Source organism: Pagrus pagrus, assembly GCF_965226575.1.
Source record: "Pagrus pagrus genome assembly, chromosome: 21".
Lineage (NCBI taxonomy): Eukaryota > Metazoa > Chordata > Actinopteri > Spariformes > Sparidae > Pagrus > Pagrus pagrus.
This window is the reverse complement of record NC_140208.1, coordinates 15,190,836-15,207,281: the sequence shown is the minus strand read 5'-3', so window position 1 is coordinate 15,207,281 and position 16,446 is coordinate 15,190,836. Positions and strand designations below refer to the sequence as shown.

Below are 16,446 nucleotides of genomic sequence, written 5' to 3'. Positions count from 1 at the left end.
ATAGAAGATGCGCTTTAAAAGTATCCAGGACCAACCAGCTTTAGGGTTTCTCCTGTGACGTTTGCATTTAAAATGTGAATTCAAGTAATTTTCACGACACAAAAACACTGATAATGGGCCGGTACTTTATTTACATGCTGCAAAATGTGAGATGCCATTGCCACTGAATGCTGCTGCTTTCACTGTGTCATGACTGCAGTTGTTAACAGAAGACAGGACACATGGCTTTATTTGTATGCCTAAATCCCTACATGCTTTAATTACTGGACTACCAAGCATTAAGTGGAAAATTCATCATTCAACATCTACTGACCTAGCGCACAAATAATCAGAGAGAGAATGAACAGATTCATTAAATTATCAGAATATGATTAAATCACTGAGCAAATAGAAAATGTATGATATAGTAAGAAAAAAGCTGTAAAATATTATAGTTTACAATAATTATTCACATTCAAAGGCTTTACATCTCAATACATACACAACATGGCCCCTGAACATGACTTCAATCCAAATATGATTCATATATTAGAATTTAAATAACACAGAATGAACTAGAGGCTAAACAATAGCCATCAAATAACCTTATACAAGAATAAAAATACAAAAACTGTATCCTAATATCATTGCATTACTTGCTTCAGATTTTAATAATACATCATCTGTACATCACAGTTCTAGTCAGTTACAAGCCAGGTAGAGTATTCCATACACAATGTAACCGACTGCCATCGACTTGATTCAAACAATTTTTCTAACTGGAGGAAAACACCTCTCTAGTGCTTCCTCGACTTTATAGACAGATACAGCAATTTCATCGGTTATTTGGATCAGATAGATATCCTTTAACTGACATCCAACCACATCGAGCCCCGAGCCCCAGGGCCAGAGGTTCCTATTCACCTATACTCCAGTCACACACTGCACACACAGACTCAGCTGAAGGAAGAGGACCTTTGGAAAGGACCTTAAGGTAATATGTCAAAAATTAAAAGCATTATGATAATACATATTGCTAAAACAAGAGCACAAGTTAAATCAATCGCTTTAATTTCTATTGGGCCAAACGTCAGAATGAAAACAAAACAAAACAAAAAAAGGCGGGCCAATGAGCCCGATGAGGCAGTTCTGCCATCTTGTCCAGGGACAACAGCTTTACTGTGATTGCTTCCGTGAATGATAGTATGTGTATGTGTCTCTGTTGATGAAGGTTTTCTGTTCAGCATGGGGTGGTCAGCACATAAGATTTTGTTTTCAATAGGACGTACTGAAGATGAGCCGACTATCCCACCGAAAAGGAAATTGAAGAATTCACACCACAAAGAAATAGCCAGTGAATGGTACAGAACAGCCAAATCATCCAATAATATTCGCTATGGATGCCAATGCAGTCAAAAATAACCCACCTTTAAACTTGAATAAACTATATCTCCAGTGCCCTAGGAGAGAGAAGCGGACAAGGCTGAGCTACAAAACTGGCCATGCAGGAAAGATAAGCAAGTTATGATTAGGAAGTACAAGCTAGTGGCATGTTTACCCGCCCCCTGTTAGCAATACATCCTCAGTAACGGCAATGGAAGGCTCACACTTATACAGAGACTGATTCAGACCCATGTCTCACTGCAGACCGGCACTCTGCTTTGTTACATCGAGACCTTAATTGGACTGCAATAAGCAAGTACCAAGAGACTTAAAAAACAACTCAAATACCATGGGAACATTTGGGCTCTGACAAAAATATATATAGGATTTGAGTTTGGTAAACGTGTGAGACTGAATCAGCTTACAGTATCTGTTACAACTATGGAGTATATGCATTGAAAGTGGGGCGTGACTACAGCTTGCACGTACGATGTAGGATTAGGATATGGTTTAATTAAGATATCAGGATAGGCTCTGGTTCATAAAAGCTAGATTTTGTGTTATGGTATCATTGAAGCAGGAAACCAGTCCTTGCATTTGAGATAGTCCTAGCGGTACCCAAGCTTGTGTCACTCGACAGGACAAGCTTGCCCTTCTCTTCCCCCCTGCAGAATGTACAAAAAGCAGATGTGCATGGTGGCAGTCTTATCATCCATACATGGAAAATGCAATAGAAGCCTCACAGAGAGCACAAAGAACAAGCAAAGCAACCCTGAATCCAAAGTTGTATTTTTCCCATGGTTCTACTCAGGAAAACAAACAAGGTCTAGATGCCAGCGTCTCTAAGAGTTTGTTTACATTGCGGTGATGAAGGGCACTAAAGAGGGTGTTACTCTGCTCAGTGTTTGGCCTCAGAGCTAAAGAGGAGTGGCCGCCGGAGGAACTGTACTCCTATAGGCCAGGGTTTTGGTGCTTTTGATAGATCTTTCTCCACACTTCCTGGATCTTCTTGCACCATCTGTCAGCATTTCCGCTGGGGTCCATCAAATAGTATGTTCGGTTAGGCTGTAAACATCACAGGAAAAAGAAAAAATATATTAACAAAAGGTAACCATGTATAAGAAGAGAAGAGATTCACAACAATGGGCAAGTATCAACATGCTGTGGAGGACAATATACTGGACAGACATCATAATAAACAGTCGTTTACCGTGTGAACAAAGAAGGTTTTGAAGTTCTTGGCCTCAGGGCGTAGCTCTAGGGACCAAGGAATCTCCCCTTTCAGGACCTTGTTGACAGGATCCACATAGTACAGGTGTGGTCCTTCAGTGAGAAGCAGCTGTCTCCGTCTAGCAAACAGACCCTGCAATGGAATGCCACATGTCTCGAGACATCAGTTCACCAACAGAGGGGGCTATGAGGCCAATGAGACAGTCACCACAGCAGGGAATTCCCCTTTACTTCCTTTATACTAGCAGTCAGAGCCATGCCATGGGAAGTGACTTCATTTATGCTGAGCCAACTTCAACTTCAAACCTGTTCACATTTGACTTTGAAACCAATTACAAATGCAGCTACGAACTACACTATATATTTTAATCTATGATGTGCTTTTATTGAAAAATGATTACAATTACTGTTAATGTTTTTAAATACATGAAACGCAACAAAAATAAATAAATCCAAATGTGACTCCAAAAAGTTAGGGACGCTGTGTAAAACAAAGTGTTCCTGAGCCCCTCTAGCAATATCCCTCATACAACCATGTGTTTCACAAAGTGGTGAACCTCTGCCCATCCTAGCTTGTGAACCACTGAGCCTTTCGAGGATGCCCCTTTCACACCCAATAATGATACTATCACCTGTAACCAATGAACATGTTTACCTGTAGACTTTCCCAGTCTTTTGTCATCTCTGTCCTAACTTGTTTGAGCCATGTTGCTGGCATCAAATTCAGATTAAGCATATATTTACAAAAATCAATAAAGTTGATTAGGTAAAACATTATATTGTCTTTGTACCTCCATTAATGTGAGTATGTGTCAAACAGGATCAGCAAATAATCAAAATCTGTGTTATTTAAGTTTTGATTAGCGTCCCAACTTTTGGGAACCAGGGTTGTTTTGTAAGTATGTAATATGAGAATTTCAAATATGTGCGCTACAATTCACACACCTTCCGTTTATCCACAGGGCCCATTTTCAGGATCAGGTTATTCTCCACAAACTGGTGCCTGCATAGAGAAAAGCGACAGCAGATTACTGACTAACCCTCCCTTTCACTTAAACATTCTTTTTTTGCCCTCAACAAATATATGAACTGACAGCCAAATACTTATCTAAAACAATATAATTCTGTTCCACATTACTACAAACAATGATTCAGCTTTAAATAAAACAATTAATAGCACTCTAATAGTCACAGAATAACAGGTTGAGGAGTTTGTAACACTGAAGGGGTTTACCAGGGGTTTCCAGTGGTCTGTTTGTCCAGCAATAGCTGCTTCTCTTCTTCAGTGAACTGCAGATCCAGCTCAAAAGAGTTATTGTCTAGGTCGTGGATGTACTGCTCAATGTTGCTGCTGGATCTCTGTGGAGGTGTCGATTCATGTGGCGACAGGGAGTGTGATGAGCTGGATTGGGCCACCTGCATGTTGCTGAACTGGCTCAGGAGGTCATCGTACTGAAATGGAGAAGAAATGGTATAGTGATGGTTAGAGGAGGACTTGTGGTTGGATCAAAGTTTGGGGGAATCGTTTAACAAGGCATCACATTTAAGCAAAGAATGGAAATATATATAAAATATATCTATTATATCTATATAAAAATAGAAAGACCTGAACTGTATTGAAAAATCTTACGTTTCCGTAGCAGTCCTCATCATCCTCAGACATGGCTGGCAGGTAGGGGGTGAGCTTGGGAGGTGTCTGTATGTGTAGGTCACTCCAAGAGATAGTGTCGAAGAAGGGGTGCTCCTTCAGAGGTTCGTACCCTCCCATCTCTTCACAGCCAATCCGCTTGGAAGGGTCCAGTGACTGAGGCAAAATAAAGAAACAGATATGACACGTTTTTATAAAGTAGCAAAGCACTGCCCTGTCAATAACCAACACCAGCAAAGACAGCTAATATATCGCATTAATGTCCCCATAGATATCAGTAGCATTTAATTGTATCCCACATATATAAGTCACGGTACTTCATGACCTACCAAAAGCTGTTTGACCATGTCCTTGGCTTTGGGGAAGAATTTCTCTGGGAATTCATACTCCAGCTTTATTATCTTCTGGAATATTAGGTACTCATTTCTGCAACATGTGAAACACAAGAGGAAAAATAAAAAGGAGACTGTTAAGGAAGTGTACCACAAGTGAAACGTTGTTTGCTGGATGAATATTACTTGGGCAACGTTATTATCATTGCACTTGAAATAACCTTAAACAGTAAACTTTGATGGGAAATAGCAATGCAATATGTTAGGTCATTATTGAAGCAGGAAATAATAAGGATTAACTGAGCTGTGACAACACATCTCCTTAGTTCTTACCCAGCTCTGAACGGTGGTAAACCAGCCACCAGCTGATAGATAATACATCCCAAGGCCCAGAGGTCAGAGCTTAAAAAAGAAGAACCGAGAAATAAACTCACAGATTAGGTGATGCTCTTCACTGACAAACATAAAAATAGAACAATAATTAGCAAGCTGCACGATGATCAAACTTTATTACCTCTTGCAGGCTGATTTCTCTGTTAGCAGCTCTGGAGACACATACTGTGCTGTTCCAACAAAGGAGTTTGCTCTCGCTGCCAAACGATGGAAATAAATGTTAAATAGACATAAATAACTTCATACTGCTCACACAAAGTAAAATGTTACATTCATGTTACTAATACACTTGTTACAGTTTATGCTGAAACGTGATAGTAAATTCAGGATTGTCATTATACCTTGTTTACTGTCTGATGATAACTGTTTTGCTGTCCCAAAATCTGTTATCTGGATGTGCATGTCTTCACTCAGAAGAATATTCTCTGGTTTCAGATCTCTGAAATGAAAGAACAAGTTGTAACATATGGGGAGGACAAACACTTCACATAAGGATTTAAATATTAGTGTGGCTAAAACAAAGTCTTACCTGTGTATTATCCCCTTATTGTGTAAGTATTCTAGAGCACAAACTATTTCAGCTGAGTAGAATCTAGTACAGGTCTCATCAAATGAACCAATTTTGCGAATGTATTTCAGGAGCTCTCCATTCTTAGCGTAGCTGAGACCAAAATCTTAGAAAAGTTAGTTAAGGAACACTGATCAAAGCTTGTTTGTTACACAAAAACAACTGATCAGTTATTAATATACAACATGACAAATTGGACTTGTTAAAAGGATACACAACTTCTCATCATCTTGAAATGTGAAGTAGAGTTTGACGAAGAATGGGTGATCTAGATTTGACATCAAATCCCTTTCTCTTTTCACGTACTGGGCTTTGTTCTCCTTCATAATATGGCGCTTCTCTAAAATCTTAACTGAAAGAAAGAAAAGAAAATGTTTAGGATACCATAGTAAAAAAACATCAAGCAACTTTTCCATATTGATAATAGAGTGAAATTCACCAAAAGCAAATGCATTATTACTTACTTGCATATTCTTTCCCCGTTACCTGCTCTCTTGCCAGGACAACCTTTGGATAAAAGAATGGAACAAAATATAACATGGCATTTTACTTTCTTGTCAGACTTGAGAGAAAATCTAGTAACTCTAAGGGCCTGTTTTGTCTATTCACCGCAAATGAACTCAGGATGACTCATCCCAGTACATTAATCAAAAGAATGCTAGCATGTAGCAACATCTACCCAGGTATAATTTAAAAGTGGAATGCAAGTTACATACCGTCGAGAACGAGCCCTCTCCCAGTATCTTGCCGAATTTGAAGTCCTCCGGCTTCTTCTTGCGTGGCTGAGGGGCCTGGACAGCCGGCTGCGTGCGGAGGTCTGAGCCCTGGCTGCTGGCAGACGCTCCTACAGCACGGGCCTCTGAGGCTGAGCCCTCCATGCTGGGACAGTGGCTACTGCTTGCGCCTGGGATAGCAAGTGGCGAGCAGGAGTCAGGGTGGTTTCTTACCATTGATGGATGCGAGCAGGAACAGATGACAACGCTGGGCTGAATGGGCACAACATCATACTGAAACAGAGAGGAAACCAAATAAATATACCAGTCAGAGGGATGAAGTTATAGTAGTTATGTCCAGGTACGATTTAAATAATGTATCTTTTTTTAAGAAATATGTGACTCCTAGCATCCTGGTCTAAAACTGTCAAAATATACCTGTTAATGCACTCAAAAACAACAACTGAAAATGCATGATTCATCCCTTCATTGTGACTAACAGATGCTTAGGCCAACTATATAAATGAACCATATACAAGCTGGGAATAAATATTAGAATATAACAACAGTGAGAACTGTTCCCAATATCAATTTGTATAAAGAATATCCATTTCGGTTTTGGGTGTTCAGTACTTCAAACACCCATTTGAACTGGGATTTTTAAGTATTTTCATCACCATTCAGATTTAGCAAATGCATTTTTTTTTAACATTGTGTGAAACCCCCTTAAATAAAATGACACAATAGTGATAGCAACAAAAAATAATAATTATAAACTTCCCAGGCCAGATTAATTCAGACAATTTGTTGCAGCAGACAAACAATATATTGCACTACAGGACATTACCCAACCTATCCCACAGAATTTGCATATAACACAAACAGGAGCTATAACTCAGGTGACCTGGATCATATTAGACTTTCCAATGTCACTGACTTAAAGGAAATCATAACTTAAATATACAATTTGAAGTGAGACCACTTGAGGAGCAAAGTCTAAAATTGATAAGGACATGCAACAACTCTTGAAGGAGCCGCGTCTGAGCCTGGTGGTCCCACCCTCCAGTGTTTAAGTTGTAAAAACAAAGTTACGGCTTTCATGTGACAGCTGTACTTACCACCACAACTGCTCTTAACTCATCAAATTTGTATGTACATAGTGTGGGTTAGCTGCCATGTCAGGTTGACTAACACTGACGAGTAACCCACCATATGATTGCTGAAAACTTTAAGACGACATACAGCGACAGGTTGTGCTTCCCAACAAACTGATGCCTGTACCAAAGTTAGTTATTTTTAACTTGCTGAGCTGCTGCAACACTCAGTGCTGATGTTATTCAGTTTACAAGTCAGTTAATGTTAGTTAGTTCAGTTGGCCTAGCTTCTTCTCATTCAAAACCAAGGTGTGGCCATTTAGCTGCCTTATCCGGACTTAACTGTATTGTTATCAATAGGTCGAATAACTATCTACTGACAAATTACTACTTGTAAAACGCCTTATTATTGATAGATATTGTCAGCTAACGTTAACCTAACCCTGAGTACTCGGGAAACAACAGGCCTGTGCGAACTTTCTTTGCTAACTAACGCTGCTAGCAAGCTAACGTTAGCTCCTGCTGCCTTGTCAAATAATGCCGGCCATCACTGACAGCGAGTTATAAACTTAACGCTAACAGCCAGTCAATTAGCTAGCGTTAACGTTAGCAAGCCAGGTAACATAAGTAACTTCTAAACCTTCTGCCATTTTCACATAACCTTACTTAATCATGTCGAAAGTTAGAGTGCCGACACTAATATCGAAATTTGAAAGTTAATGGGTTGACACGCAAACTAAACAACGTTAACCTTAAAGGCTATCTTCTAACCAAAAGGTAGAACGCAATAAAGCTAATGTTAGCTTGCTAGCAAGCAGGAGCATCGCTCGAAAGCGCGAACATGTTTAGCTAACGTCAGCCAACAGATAACGCTAGTGACCAAGGGGAAATGGTCATACATCCTATAAAACTGATAGCAAGCACTGGTAAATGCTAAGTCAGTACCAAATAATTCGATGAAACGTTACTCATGAATGAAGCCAGGTGTTGGACAACCTCGAGTAACGTAGCAAACATTAAGTGTTGTGTTAGCCAACATTAGCGAGCTAACGCTGCTAGTGAGTCGTAACGTTAAACGATCTTTTGCGGCTAGCACCGCTCTTCAAATGAAGGCCCGACGTAACTATTTGTTGTCAAACAGCCGCCACACTGTACATTTTCAGCACCGGCTTCGAACCGTTATTGACGTTAAAGTTGCAACACTTACCAGCTGACTTGTAGCTCTTGCCATGGGAGTTTTCCGCGAGTATTTATTTGGAATAAAATAATTAGAGAAGCTCCAGTAATGGCTGCCTCTGCGCCTTCATTTTCGAGCTGTGACGTCGTTCCACAACAATGTTACCGCAGGACAGCAGAGGAGAGTCCCGCTGTGTCCGCCCCCCTCGCCACATTTACAACCTACTGAACTTCATCTTGCTGATAGGGACTGAGTCAGGCGGCTGCACTGTTTTTTTGGATATTCAAATACAACAGTAAACGTGGCATACAAAACTTATGTTTGCTCCGGTGTGTTTTAGAGTAATACAGCTGTATGTAGAGGTTCATCTACAGGTCTTTAACACCGTTTAACCAAACTTTTCTGTGAAGGCAACTCGACTGCACTCAGCCCACGAGTCTGCATTTCGTTTCTTTATCAATCAAACCCACTGAGACTGATCACAATGTACACCTTAAATTAAATTAAAGTCACAAATATTCATTTATTAAGTCTGTTTACATCAAAAAACATACACTTAATGAGATTTTTTTTCTCATTCTTTTGTTCACTTGTACAAAATGTGATAGCCCCAAAATATCCCTCAGTTTATGTATGAGACAGAAGTGTTGAAAAGGTTTTCCAGTCCTCGTAGTAAAAGACTCCATAGATGAAATAGGACTTTATTGTGATGACTTTCATACAGTCTCTTCCTCTTCATCGTGCAATGTTCTTGACTCAGTGTGACTCTCTGTTGTTTCATCATCTTCTTCGTCTTCGTCATCATCCTCTGAGGTGTCCGTGTCCTCACTGGATTCATCATCTTCATGGGCACTAAACAAAGAAATGAGTTTGATCAACTTAGTAGCTATACTCACTGGGTAATTTTAGCTGATGATAGGTCAGTGTAGCACATTTAAAGTTGTATAAAGTGACACACTACTTCAAAAACAAACTGATAGTTAATTTATCAATATATGCATTACTACAAGATTTGCAAACTGCTCATCTGAGAGATTACCTCTCTCTGACCGAAGTAATACTTCACTTACCACAGTGGTCTGTTGAGGTTTCTACATTCTACTCCCGAGTTAACATCAAATGGATCTGCGAATGAAATGGATGATTACCTTTAATTAAGATGAAAATTGCTTCAGCAATAGAGGTCATAACTCAGCAAACAAAATGCACCCTTCTCTGTGTACAGGGAAAATTTACAGAGATGCTGGAAACAATTAGCCAGGTCCAGACTTCTGAATCACTGCCCACATCTCTGATTTGTTCAGCCTTTCAAATGAAATCAAATTAATCAAAATCAAATGTACAAAGTAATGAAAAATGGCAATCCCATCTGATAGTAGACTATCGAGTCTAGGAAACAATGCAAGGAATGTTCACATCAGTGTTTAAAGTTTTGGAGAAAGCTAGAATTATGAAAACACAATCTACAGTGAGCTTCATTTTTTAATGAATCATGTTACTCGTAATTAATTATTAAAACTTAAAAGCCTTAAGAACTGTTTAACGATTTTCACATCCTGCATGAGAGCAGAGTTTCCAAATAACAATTTGCCAGTGGTGAGTCACCATAGAAAAAAAAAAAACAAGAGTGTTGGAGCTACAATGAAATACAATAAAAATGATTACATTTTACTCCAATTTCCCTTAAATTTTACTCATGATTCAGCCTTTTTTGAGAAGAGCTTTCACCATAATAAAGTTTAATAAATATCAGCTATTTGAGGGCTACAAGTTGTACATAAAGCCAAACCAACACTAAAATAAGGACAGATGTGGGACTAAAACCCCAACGACCCCAACCACCTCTGCTAAACAAATATGTGGGGAAAACATTGGATAGGACCCCAGTTAATTTCTGCCCCATTTTTACCAAACTCCTCCTCCTCTGGTTTAGATGTGAGAAAATCCTTTTCAACAGAGAGCAGCTCCTCCTCTGACTTGCAAGCAGCGTAGCGTTCCAGCAGAACCTTATTGAGATCCAGGAACACTGTCCCCCACTTGAATTTCTTCAACAAGAGCAGTGCTAGTTCTTCAAAACCTGCAAAATCAGATACAATATGCTCGAACACCATTGCTGTAACTTGGAACAGAATACAAAAGAAGTCTGCAAGGCAACACTGTGAATAATTTTTGAATGACAGAAGCTGAAGCCTTACCCACAATGCAGAATGTGGCTGCAAAAGCCTCCACACAAGACAATTTGCAAGGTTTGCCGTAGTTGACGGGGTTCGCGGCTACGAGGTATGGCAGTAACCTGGGATGAGTCCCGACCATCTTATTGAAGGGAGTCTCCTCCAGTTTGGCCCAGGAACAATCGATCACTGCGACCCCACTTTGAGCTACAATCTCTCTGTGCATTTAGTAAAGAAAATTATAACAAAACAAATAGTCATGGTTTAATGGGGATATAATTTTGATAGAACATTAATCATTTTAATTTGCTATACAATAAAAAACTGTAAACATTTGGTGTTTGGGCCTACAGATTAAAAAAATGCTAAATTAGCTTGGTATTGTTTCATTTCATTACGAGACATGCTTCTTTGACTGTTGATCAGGCTAAAATGAATCTATCAACATTAAAGATTAAAATAATAACTGATCAATCTAAAAAATAACAACTGTGTGAACTGTTATATGTGGCAGCTGATGGTTTGTCTTATGAATGTGTAATAATAATATAAAAATGTTCAGATTCTCTGAAGGCTGAAGATTTTACACAGTCTACACACCCGACTCTACACACCTGTCTGCTGGCGTCACATACTTGGTGCCCATCGGACTAAGTATGAGTCCATGAAATCTCTGACTGAGGCGCAGGTTGCGTACGAAGCCCTTGCGTACCAGCTTTCTGCCAGTGCAGCGTTTGGGATCACAGTGACCCAACTCCCACATGGCGAGTGGGCAAGGCAGTTTCACCTGAGGAGCATCTGCTCCCTCCTCTACGTGAAGACTTGCTGAAAAAGAGTGACAGAGGATAAAGTGTAAATAACAACGTGGGTGTCAACAATTTTACTCAAATAGGAGCTGCTTGTACTTGCAGGGTTTTTGTTTGTTGTTTACTTACTATATACTAAAGCTGACATTATTGGCCTATCACAGATAAATCGGTATTGGCATATAAATTGTCCCATGAGAGTCTAGATTAAATCTTTTTTCACAGAACATGCAGAAAACATGCCTAGGGTAATTTATAATTATGAAATTCCCAGTAAAGTTTACTCTTTCAGTGCAGTGATGAATATCGGCTGATGTATCGATATCGATACTGTCGGGCTCTACTATATAGAGGTACAATACAGAGGTGCTATTATACAGAGGTGGTGTGGGTTCATGTTTCAAACCAGCATATTTGAAAGAATGAGAACAGCCAACATTATTTCACCCAGTAAATTATAACATTAAGAGGTTAATACTTAAAGGCCTTATTGCCCCTAAAAGAAATGTCATGTAAATCCAATATATCCCTTCTAAAGTGTATCATTTAGCATTTTAGGCAAGAAAACTTTTGAACTATTTTAAATCTCAGTCTTCGAGCCAAATGTAGACTATAAAGCAGTTGAACAGTTACAATATATGTTTGGATTACAGATAGTGTAATGTATTACCTTCAAAAGCAGTGTGCATTTCTTCTGTAAAAGCCTCTACGGATTTCCCCTTCATTTTGTGCCTTCTGTCTTTGCCCTTGTTGTCAGGACGCACAAACTTGCCCTGTTTCTTTCGTCCCATGTTGCAACCAGTGGAAAGCTAGTTAGCTTCTGTCTGCATTCAAACTAACCAGCATCTGTTTAGTAGCTCTGCTCTGACATGAGCTAGCTAGCTATCCCACTGACACCAGCTAAAAGTCAACGTCTCGTGGTTATATACGCGTACACAATTTACAAGTTTAAATATGTTATTACAAAACAACACGTGTCAGCCTCCGTTTAACCTGCACTGCTTTACATGTCTTTTTAGATACAGTTTACTCGGTTTTGGCTACTTTATATCGTGGAAAGCACGTCGTATTCCGGTGTGAATGCGCATGCGCTGTTCTTATTTTGATCACGTGGTATGTCACCTGACAACGAGCACCAAACCAGGAAATGTAGCAAGAAAGCCACCGAAATACACATTTTAAACACTGAAACATCAACCATGCACTATTTCTGTAAGGGAATATATCATCGATTAAGGCTGTGGATGGTCTGTGTGTCTATTTTCAGTAAGTGCCTCTATTTCCGCTCTGTGCGCAGTTTGTTTTAATTCATTAATACCAAACCAGATGGCACATCATTTCGTCGTGGTATGTAAATATGTAATAAGTTGAGTATGATTTCGACTTGTTTTTGTTTTTTGACACAGTAAACCATGGATTTGCCGGAAAAATGAAGATAGTCGAGGAGCCAAACACATTTGGGTACGTTTAGCTGAAACATTTCTGCCACCGTGTGCAGCGTGTTGACATTAGCCCCTCTCTGACTGATGTCCTGTGCTTCTGTCTTTAGGTTGAACAATCCCTTTCTGGCTCAGGGAAGCAGACTACAACCTAGAGTGACCCCATATCCAGTGTCTGGTAAATAGTCACTTCCATCCTACATTTCATGTATGTTGATGATATTGACTAAAAGTCATTAAGGGACTTTATGTTAATTGATTAATCACTGAGTTCACTTCTCATATTCATTCCTCCAGGCCCTGCACATCTTCATCGGCTTGCTGGAAAGTGCTTCAGTTTGACAGAGTCAACGTAAGTATTTTACGTCACATATCAAGCTCACATGATACCTTATGATTGTTGGATTCATGTACATCATGAATGTCAGGGGAAAAAAATCATTACAAGGTATTTATGTGCCTGGTCCTTTTGCAGGTATAAATATGAATTCTGTCCATTTCACAACGTCACCCAACACGAGCAGTCATTTAGATGGAATGCATACAGTGGGATACTGGGGTAAGATTCAGTTACCTTAATTATAAAGATCAGTATGAGAATAAGCTGTGGGTTTGTTTTAAGAGCAGCCTTTTGTTTGTTCCTAACAGGATCTGGCAGGAGTGGGAAATAGTAAACAACACTTTCACAGGCATGTGGATGAGAGACGGAGATGCTTGTGGGACCAAAAGCAGAGAAACAAAGGTCAGTGTGGTTTTTAACGTATTCTGGTTGTCATTTAACAGCATAATGAATGAAACCCTAAGCAGCAACTACAGGACTAGACTAGCCTCAACATTTAATGAAACACAAAGAGTCAACCCCGAGGCATTTCCAACAAAACTCTCCAACCAACACATCATCTCAACATCATTATACACAATAAACAATTTGTTGTGTAACTTGTTTCTTGTCATGTTTCTGTAGGTGATCTTTGTTTGCAGTGCAAGCAGCAAGCTTGCTCAAGTCTCAGAGCCCAGTACTTGTATTTACTCGCTAACCTTTGAGTCTCCACTCGTTTGCCATCCACATTCTCTTTTGGGTAAGGTACAATCTCACAGAGCAAAACACTAGTGTAAGTCAGTGTTAATATTGATATCTCATCATTTGTATGCTCTTTTAAAGTGTACCCTACATTGAGTGAGAAGCTGCAGAGGGAATGGGATGAAGCTGAGCAGGCTCGGTATGACGGTTATATTACTGAACAGGTAAAGAAATAAAATGATCACTTGCAAGCTGATGAAATGTCCAGACATACTTTCCACAGTCATCCAAACTCAGATATATAAAGTCCTTTGATACTTTACCTTGAAAACTCTATTGTAATTTACATGTCAAAGTGCAGCCCTTTAAAGTTAAAAGTGCAGTATGTAGAATTTTAGTTTAAACCATTAAAAAAGTGACTAAAATGATCAACAGAATGAACAGAGTGAAGTAATGACAGTTTTGACATTATGTTGAGGATATCTTTGTATTGTATTGCAGAGATATCTGTTGAAATTAGCATGCTACCTAGTTAGCCCCTGGCCAGTTTGTACCTCGAGGTGATAGTCCGATAGTAAACAACACCATCACTGCCCTGGCGCGCCGAGCTCCCAGACCAGGCATAGTCAACTAATATGCCCGCTAGCTGCATGTTTAATTGAGCTTATTAGCTTACAGCAGCTACAGTTAGCAGCAGTAAGCGGTTACCTTGGCAATATGCTACCCCCTCTTTGTTTTGAATATGAATTGGACAGATTGGCAATTCTTATATATTGCACCTTTTAAGAGATGTATGTGATGGGTGTGTCCACTAAAACACAATGTATTTTTTTGTCTGCAGGGATACAACAATCTTTTAAGGGATATTTTTGAGGATGCCGGTCTTCTGAAGAGCCAAAAAGTGAAGATAAAGCTGCCAGAAGTTGCAGCAGCTTCAACAGATACACACAACTCTTTACAGAAATGTACAGAGGTGTGCATATTTATGTACTCTTCCAAATAGTATCCTGTGAAATAGCTTGAGATGTGTGACAGAAATTTTATATTCTCTTCATATATTTTTTGGTACAGGATTTCCAAAAACAGAGAGATGAGGTCGAGAGACTGCGTGCTCTCCTCACTCAACACAACATTCCTTTTGATTCAAAGCCAAGTAAGTGAACACAACTATGCTGCCGTAACTCATTAAGTTGTATACAGTGTCTGTCAAAACTTTGAAATCATTTTTATGTGCAATATCTTTGCTATATTTTGTAGATGAAGCAAAAAGCACAGTGAGTGCAACAGCTAAGGACCAACACCTAAGAGGAGACATTGGCCTTTTTGACCCACAGTGAAAATCTCCTTCAGTCACCTTCTTCTTCTGTGGATTGACTGCATCTGAAGATTTTGATGGTCAACGTGAGCAAGAAAGACACTTGCAGGACAGTATTGCCGTTGCTTGTAACAACACCAAAAGTTAATTGTGAACTAATTTTTGGATTTCAATCTTTTTGGAGTTCATCAGACCTTTCGTTTTTAGAAGAGTTACGGCACTCAGCTGCTCTCTCCTATCAAGTTCTGTAAACATGCGACATATTGTGAAATACATGGTTTTAAGAGAAGATGGAAAGTTTTGAGAGGGGACAAACGTTTAATGTATTCATGTCCCAACATTTGAGTCTTCAGCAGGTTGACAAACTGTGGATGACTTGTGCCAGGTTGGAGGCACTAAAAGAAAATATCAACAAAGAGTACAACATCTACAAAAGTATAACTGGACTTTTACAAATGGACAGGACATAAAGAATTGTATTAAATGGCTAAAAAGTGATATCATGTAGCTTGATACACTGAGAGTAACTTTTTAAAATGTACTTGGAATATAACATGTATTGTATTTGGGTGTACTTTTATAAATCCAGGACGTGATGTCACCAGCATTCAACCACATACAGAGACTCAGTTTCCTTCCTGAAAAGTCTGTAACCTGAATTAGAAGTCAAACATGTGCCTTTGTAGTGCAGGAGGCCTACAATCTCCCTGATCCTGCAGCCAGAACTGGCAGCTACTCCTGTACTGAATGTATATCTGCTTTGAGTACAGAGGAGATATGAATTAGTGGATGAACGCAAAACCTCAAATGCACGTGTCTGGAACATGAACTCCTGGGCTGGAAGGAGTTATTGCAACATAGTTAGTTATAAAACCAAAACATGTTTATCATGCTTATACCCTGTGTGGATGAGAAAAGTTATTCTCATCAGTGACTTCACAGATTATGGGCTTTGACAGGTACAAACATGTCTAGACTCCAAACATTCCTGAGACTTTTAACTCCAGCAGTCTCTCAAGCTTTTAGTATCATCTTTAGGGATTCACAACTCATCTGTCCTTACTGGTAAAACTGGACTCAATTCTTCATGTTTGGAACTGGAAGAAGTTGTGAAAATGATCCGCTGTCCCACAGGGTACTATTGTATGTACACTGAGTGTAACTTGCAATGAATAAA

The 16,446-nt window shown here is 39.3% G+C and overlaps 3 protein-coding genes across 6 annotated transcripts; 1 reads left to right on the top strand and 2 right to left on the bottom strand.

The window, feature by feature from the left end:
- Positions 1-105: 105 nt before the first annotated feature.
- pdpk1b (3-phosphoinositide dependent protein kinase 1b) lies at positions 106-8,694 on the bottom strand. 4 transcript variants are annotated; one of them, XM_084341613.1, is made up of 14 exons: positions 8,548-8,694; positions 6,250-6,540; positions 5,998-6,040; positions 5,748-5,885; positions 5,495-5,639; positions 5,307-5,404; positions 5,087-5,162; positions 4,906-4,974; positions 4,570-4,666; positions 4,223-4,396; positions 3,827-4,044; positions 3,538-3,595; positions 2,573-2,725; positions 106-2,427 (listed from the first exon to the last, which is right to left on the bottom strand). In XM_084341613.1, exons 1-14 carry the CDS (start codon positions 8,569-8,571, stop codon positions 2,314-2,316), a joined length of 1,698 nt encoding a protein of 565 aa, XP_084197739.1. In that variant the 5' UTR covers positions 8,572-8,694; the 3' UTR covers positions 106-2,313. The 4 variants fall into 4 exon arrangements, with proteins under 4 accessions (XP_084197739.1, XP_084197738.1, XP_084197740.1 ...); XM_084341612.1 differs by lacking the exon at positions 8,548-8,694 and adding an exon at positions 8,286-8,387; XM_084341614.1 differs by lacking the exon at positions 8,548-8,694 and adding an exon at positions 7,456-7,474.
- A 326-nt stretch (positions 8,695-9,020) lies between these two features.
- tsr3 (TSR3 ribosome maturation factor) lies at positions 9,021-12,569 on the bottom strand. Its single transcript, XM_084341616.1, has 6 exons — positions 12,165-12,569; positions 11,303-11,513; positions 10,713-10,906; positions 10,427-10,594; positions 9,588-9,642; positions 9,021-9,369 (listed from the first exon to the last, which is right to left on the bottom strand). The coding sequence occupies exons 1-6, from the start codon at positions 12,283-12,285 to the stop codon at positions 9,234-9,236; spliced, it is 885 nt and encodes a 294-aa protein (XP_084197742.1). The 5' UTR covers positions 12,286-12,569; the 3' UTR covers positions 9,021-9,233.
- A 54-nt stretch (positions 12,570-12,623) lies between these two features.
- Positions 12,624-15,888, top strand: gnptg (N-acetylglucosamine-1-phosphate transferase subunit gamma). The gene is made up of 11 exons (XM_084342438.1): positions 12,624-12,760; positions 12,901-12,955; positions 13,044-13,111; positions 13,231-13,285; positions 13,409-13,492; positions 13,582-13,675; positions 13,898-14,012; positions 14,096-14,178; positions 14,796-14,927; positions 15,026-15,107; positions 15,212-15,888. The coding sequence occupies exons 1-11, from the start codon at positions 12,694-12,696 to the stop codon at positions 15,289-15,291; spliced, it is 915 nt and encodes a 304-aa protein (XP_084198564.1). The 5' UTR covers positions 12,624-12,693; the 3' UTR covers positions 15,292-15,888.
- The last annotated feature ends 558 nt before the right edge of the window (positions 15,889-16,446 follow it).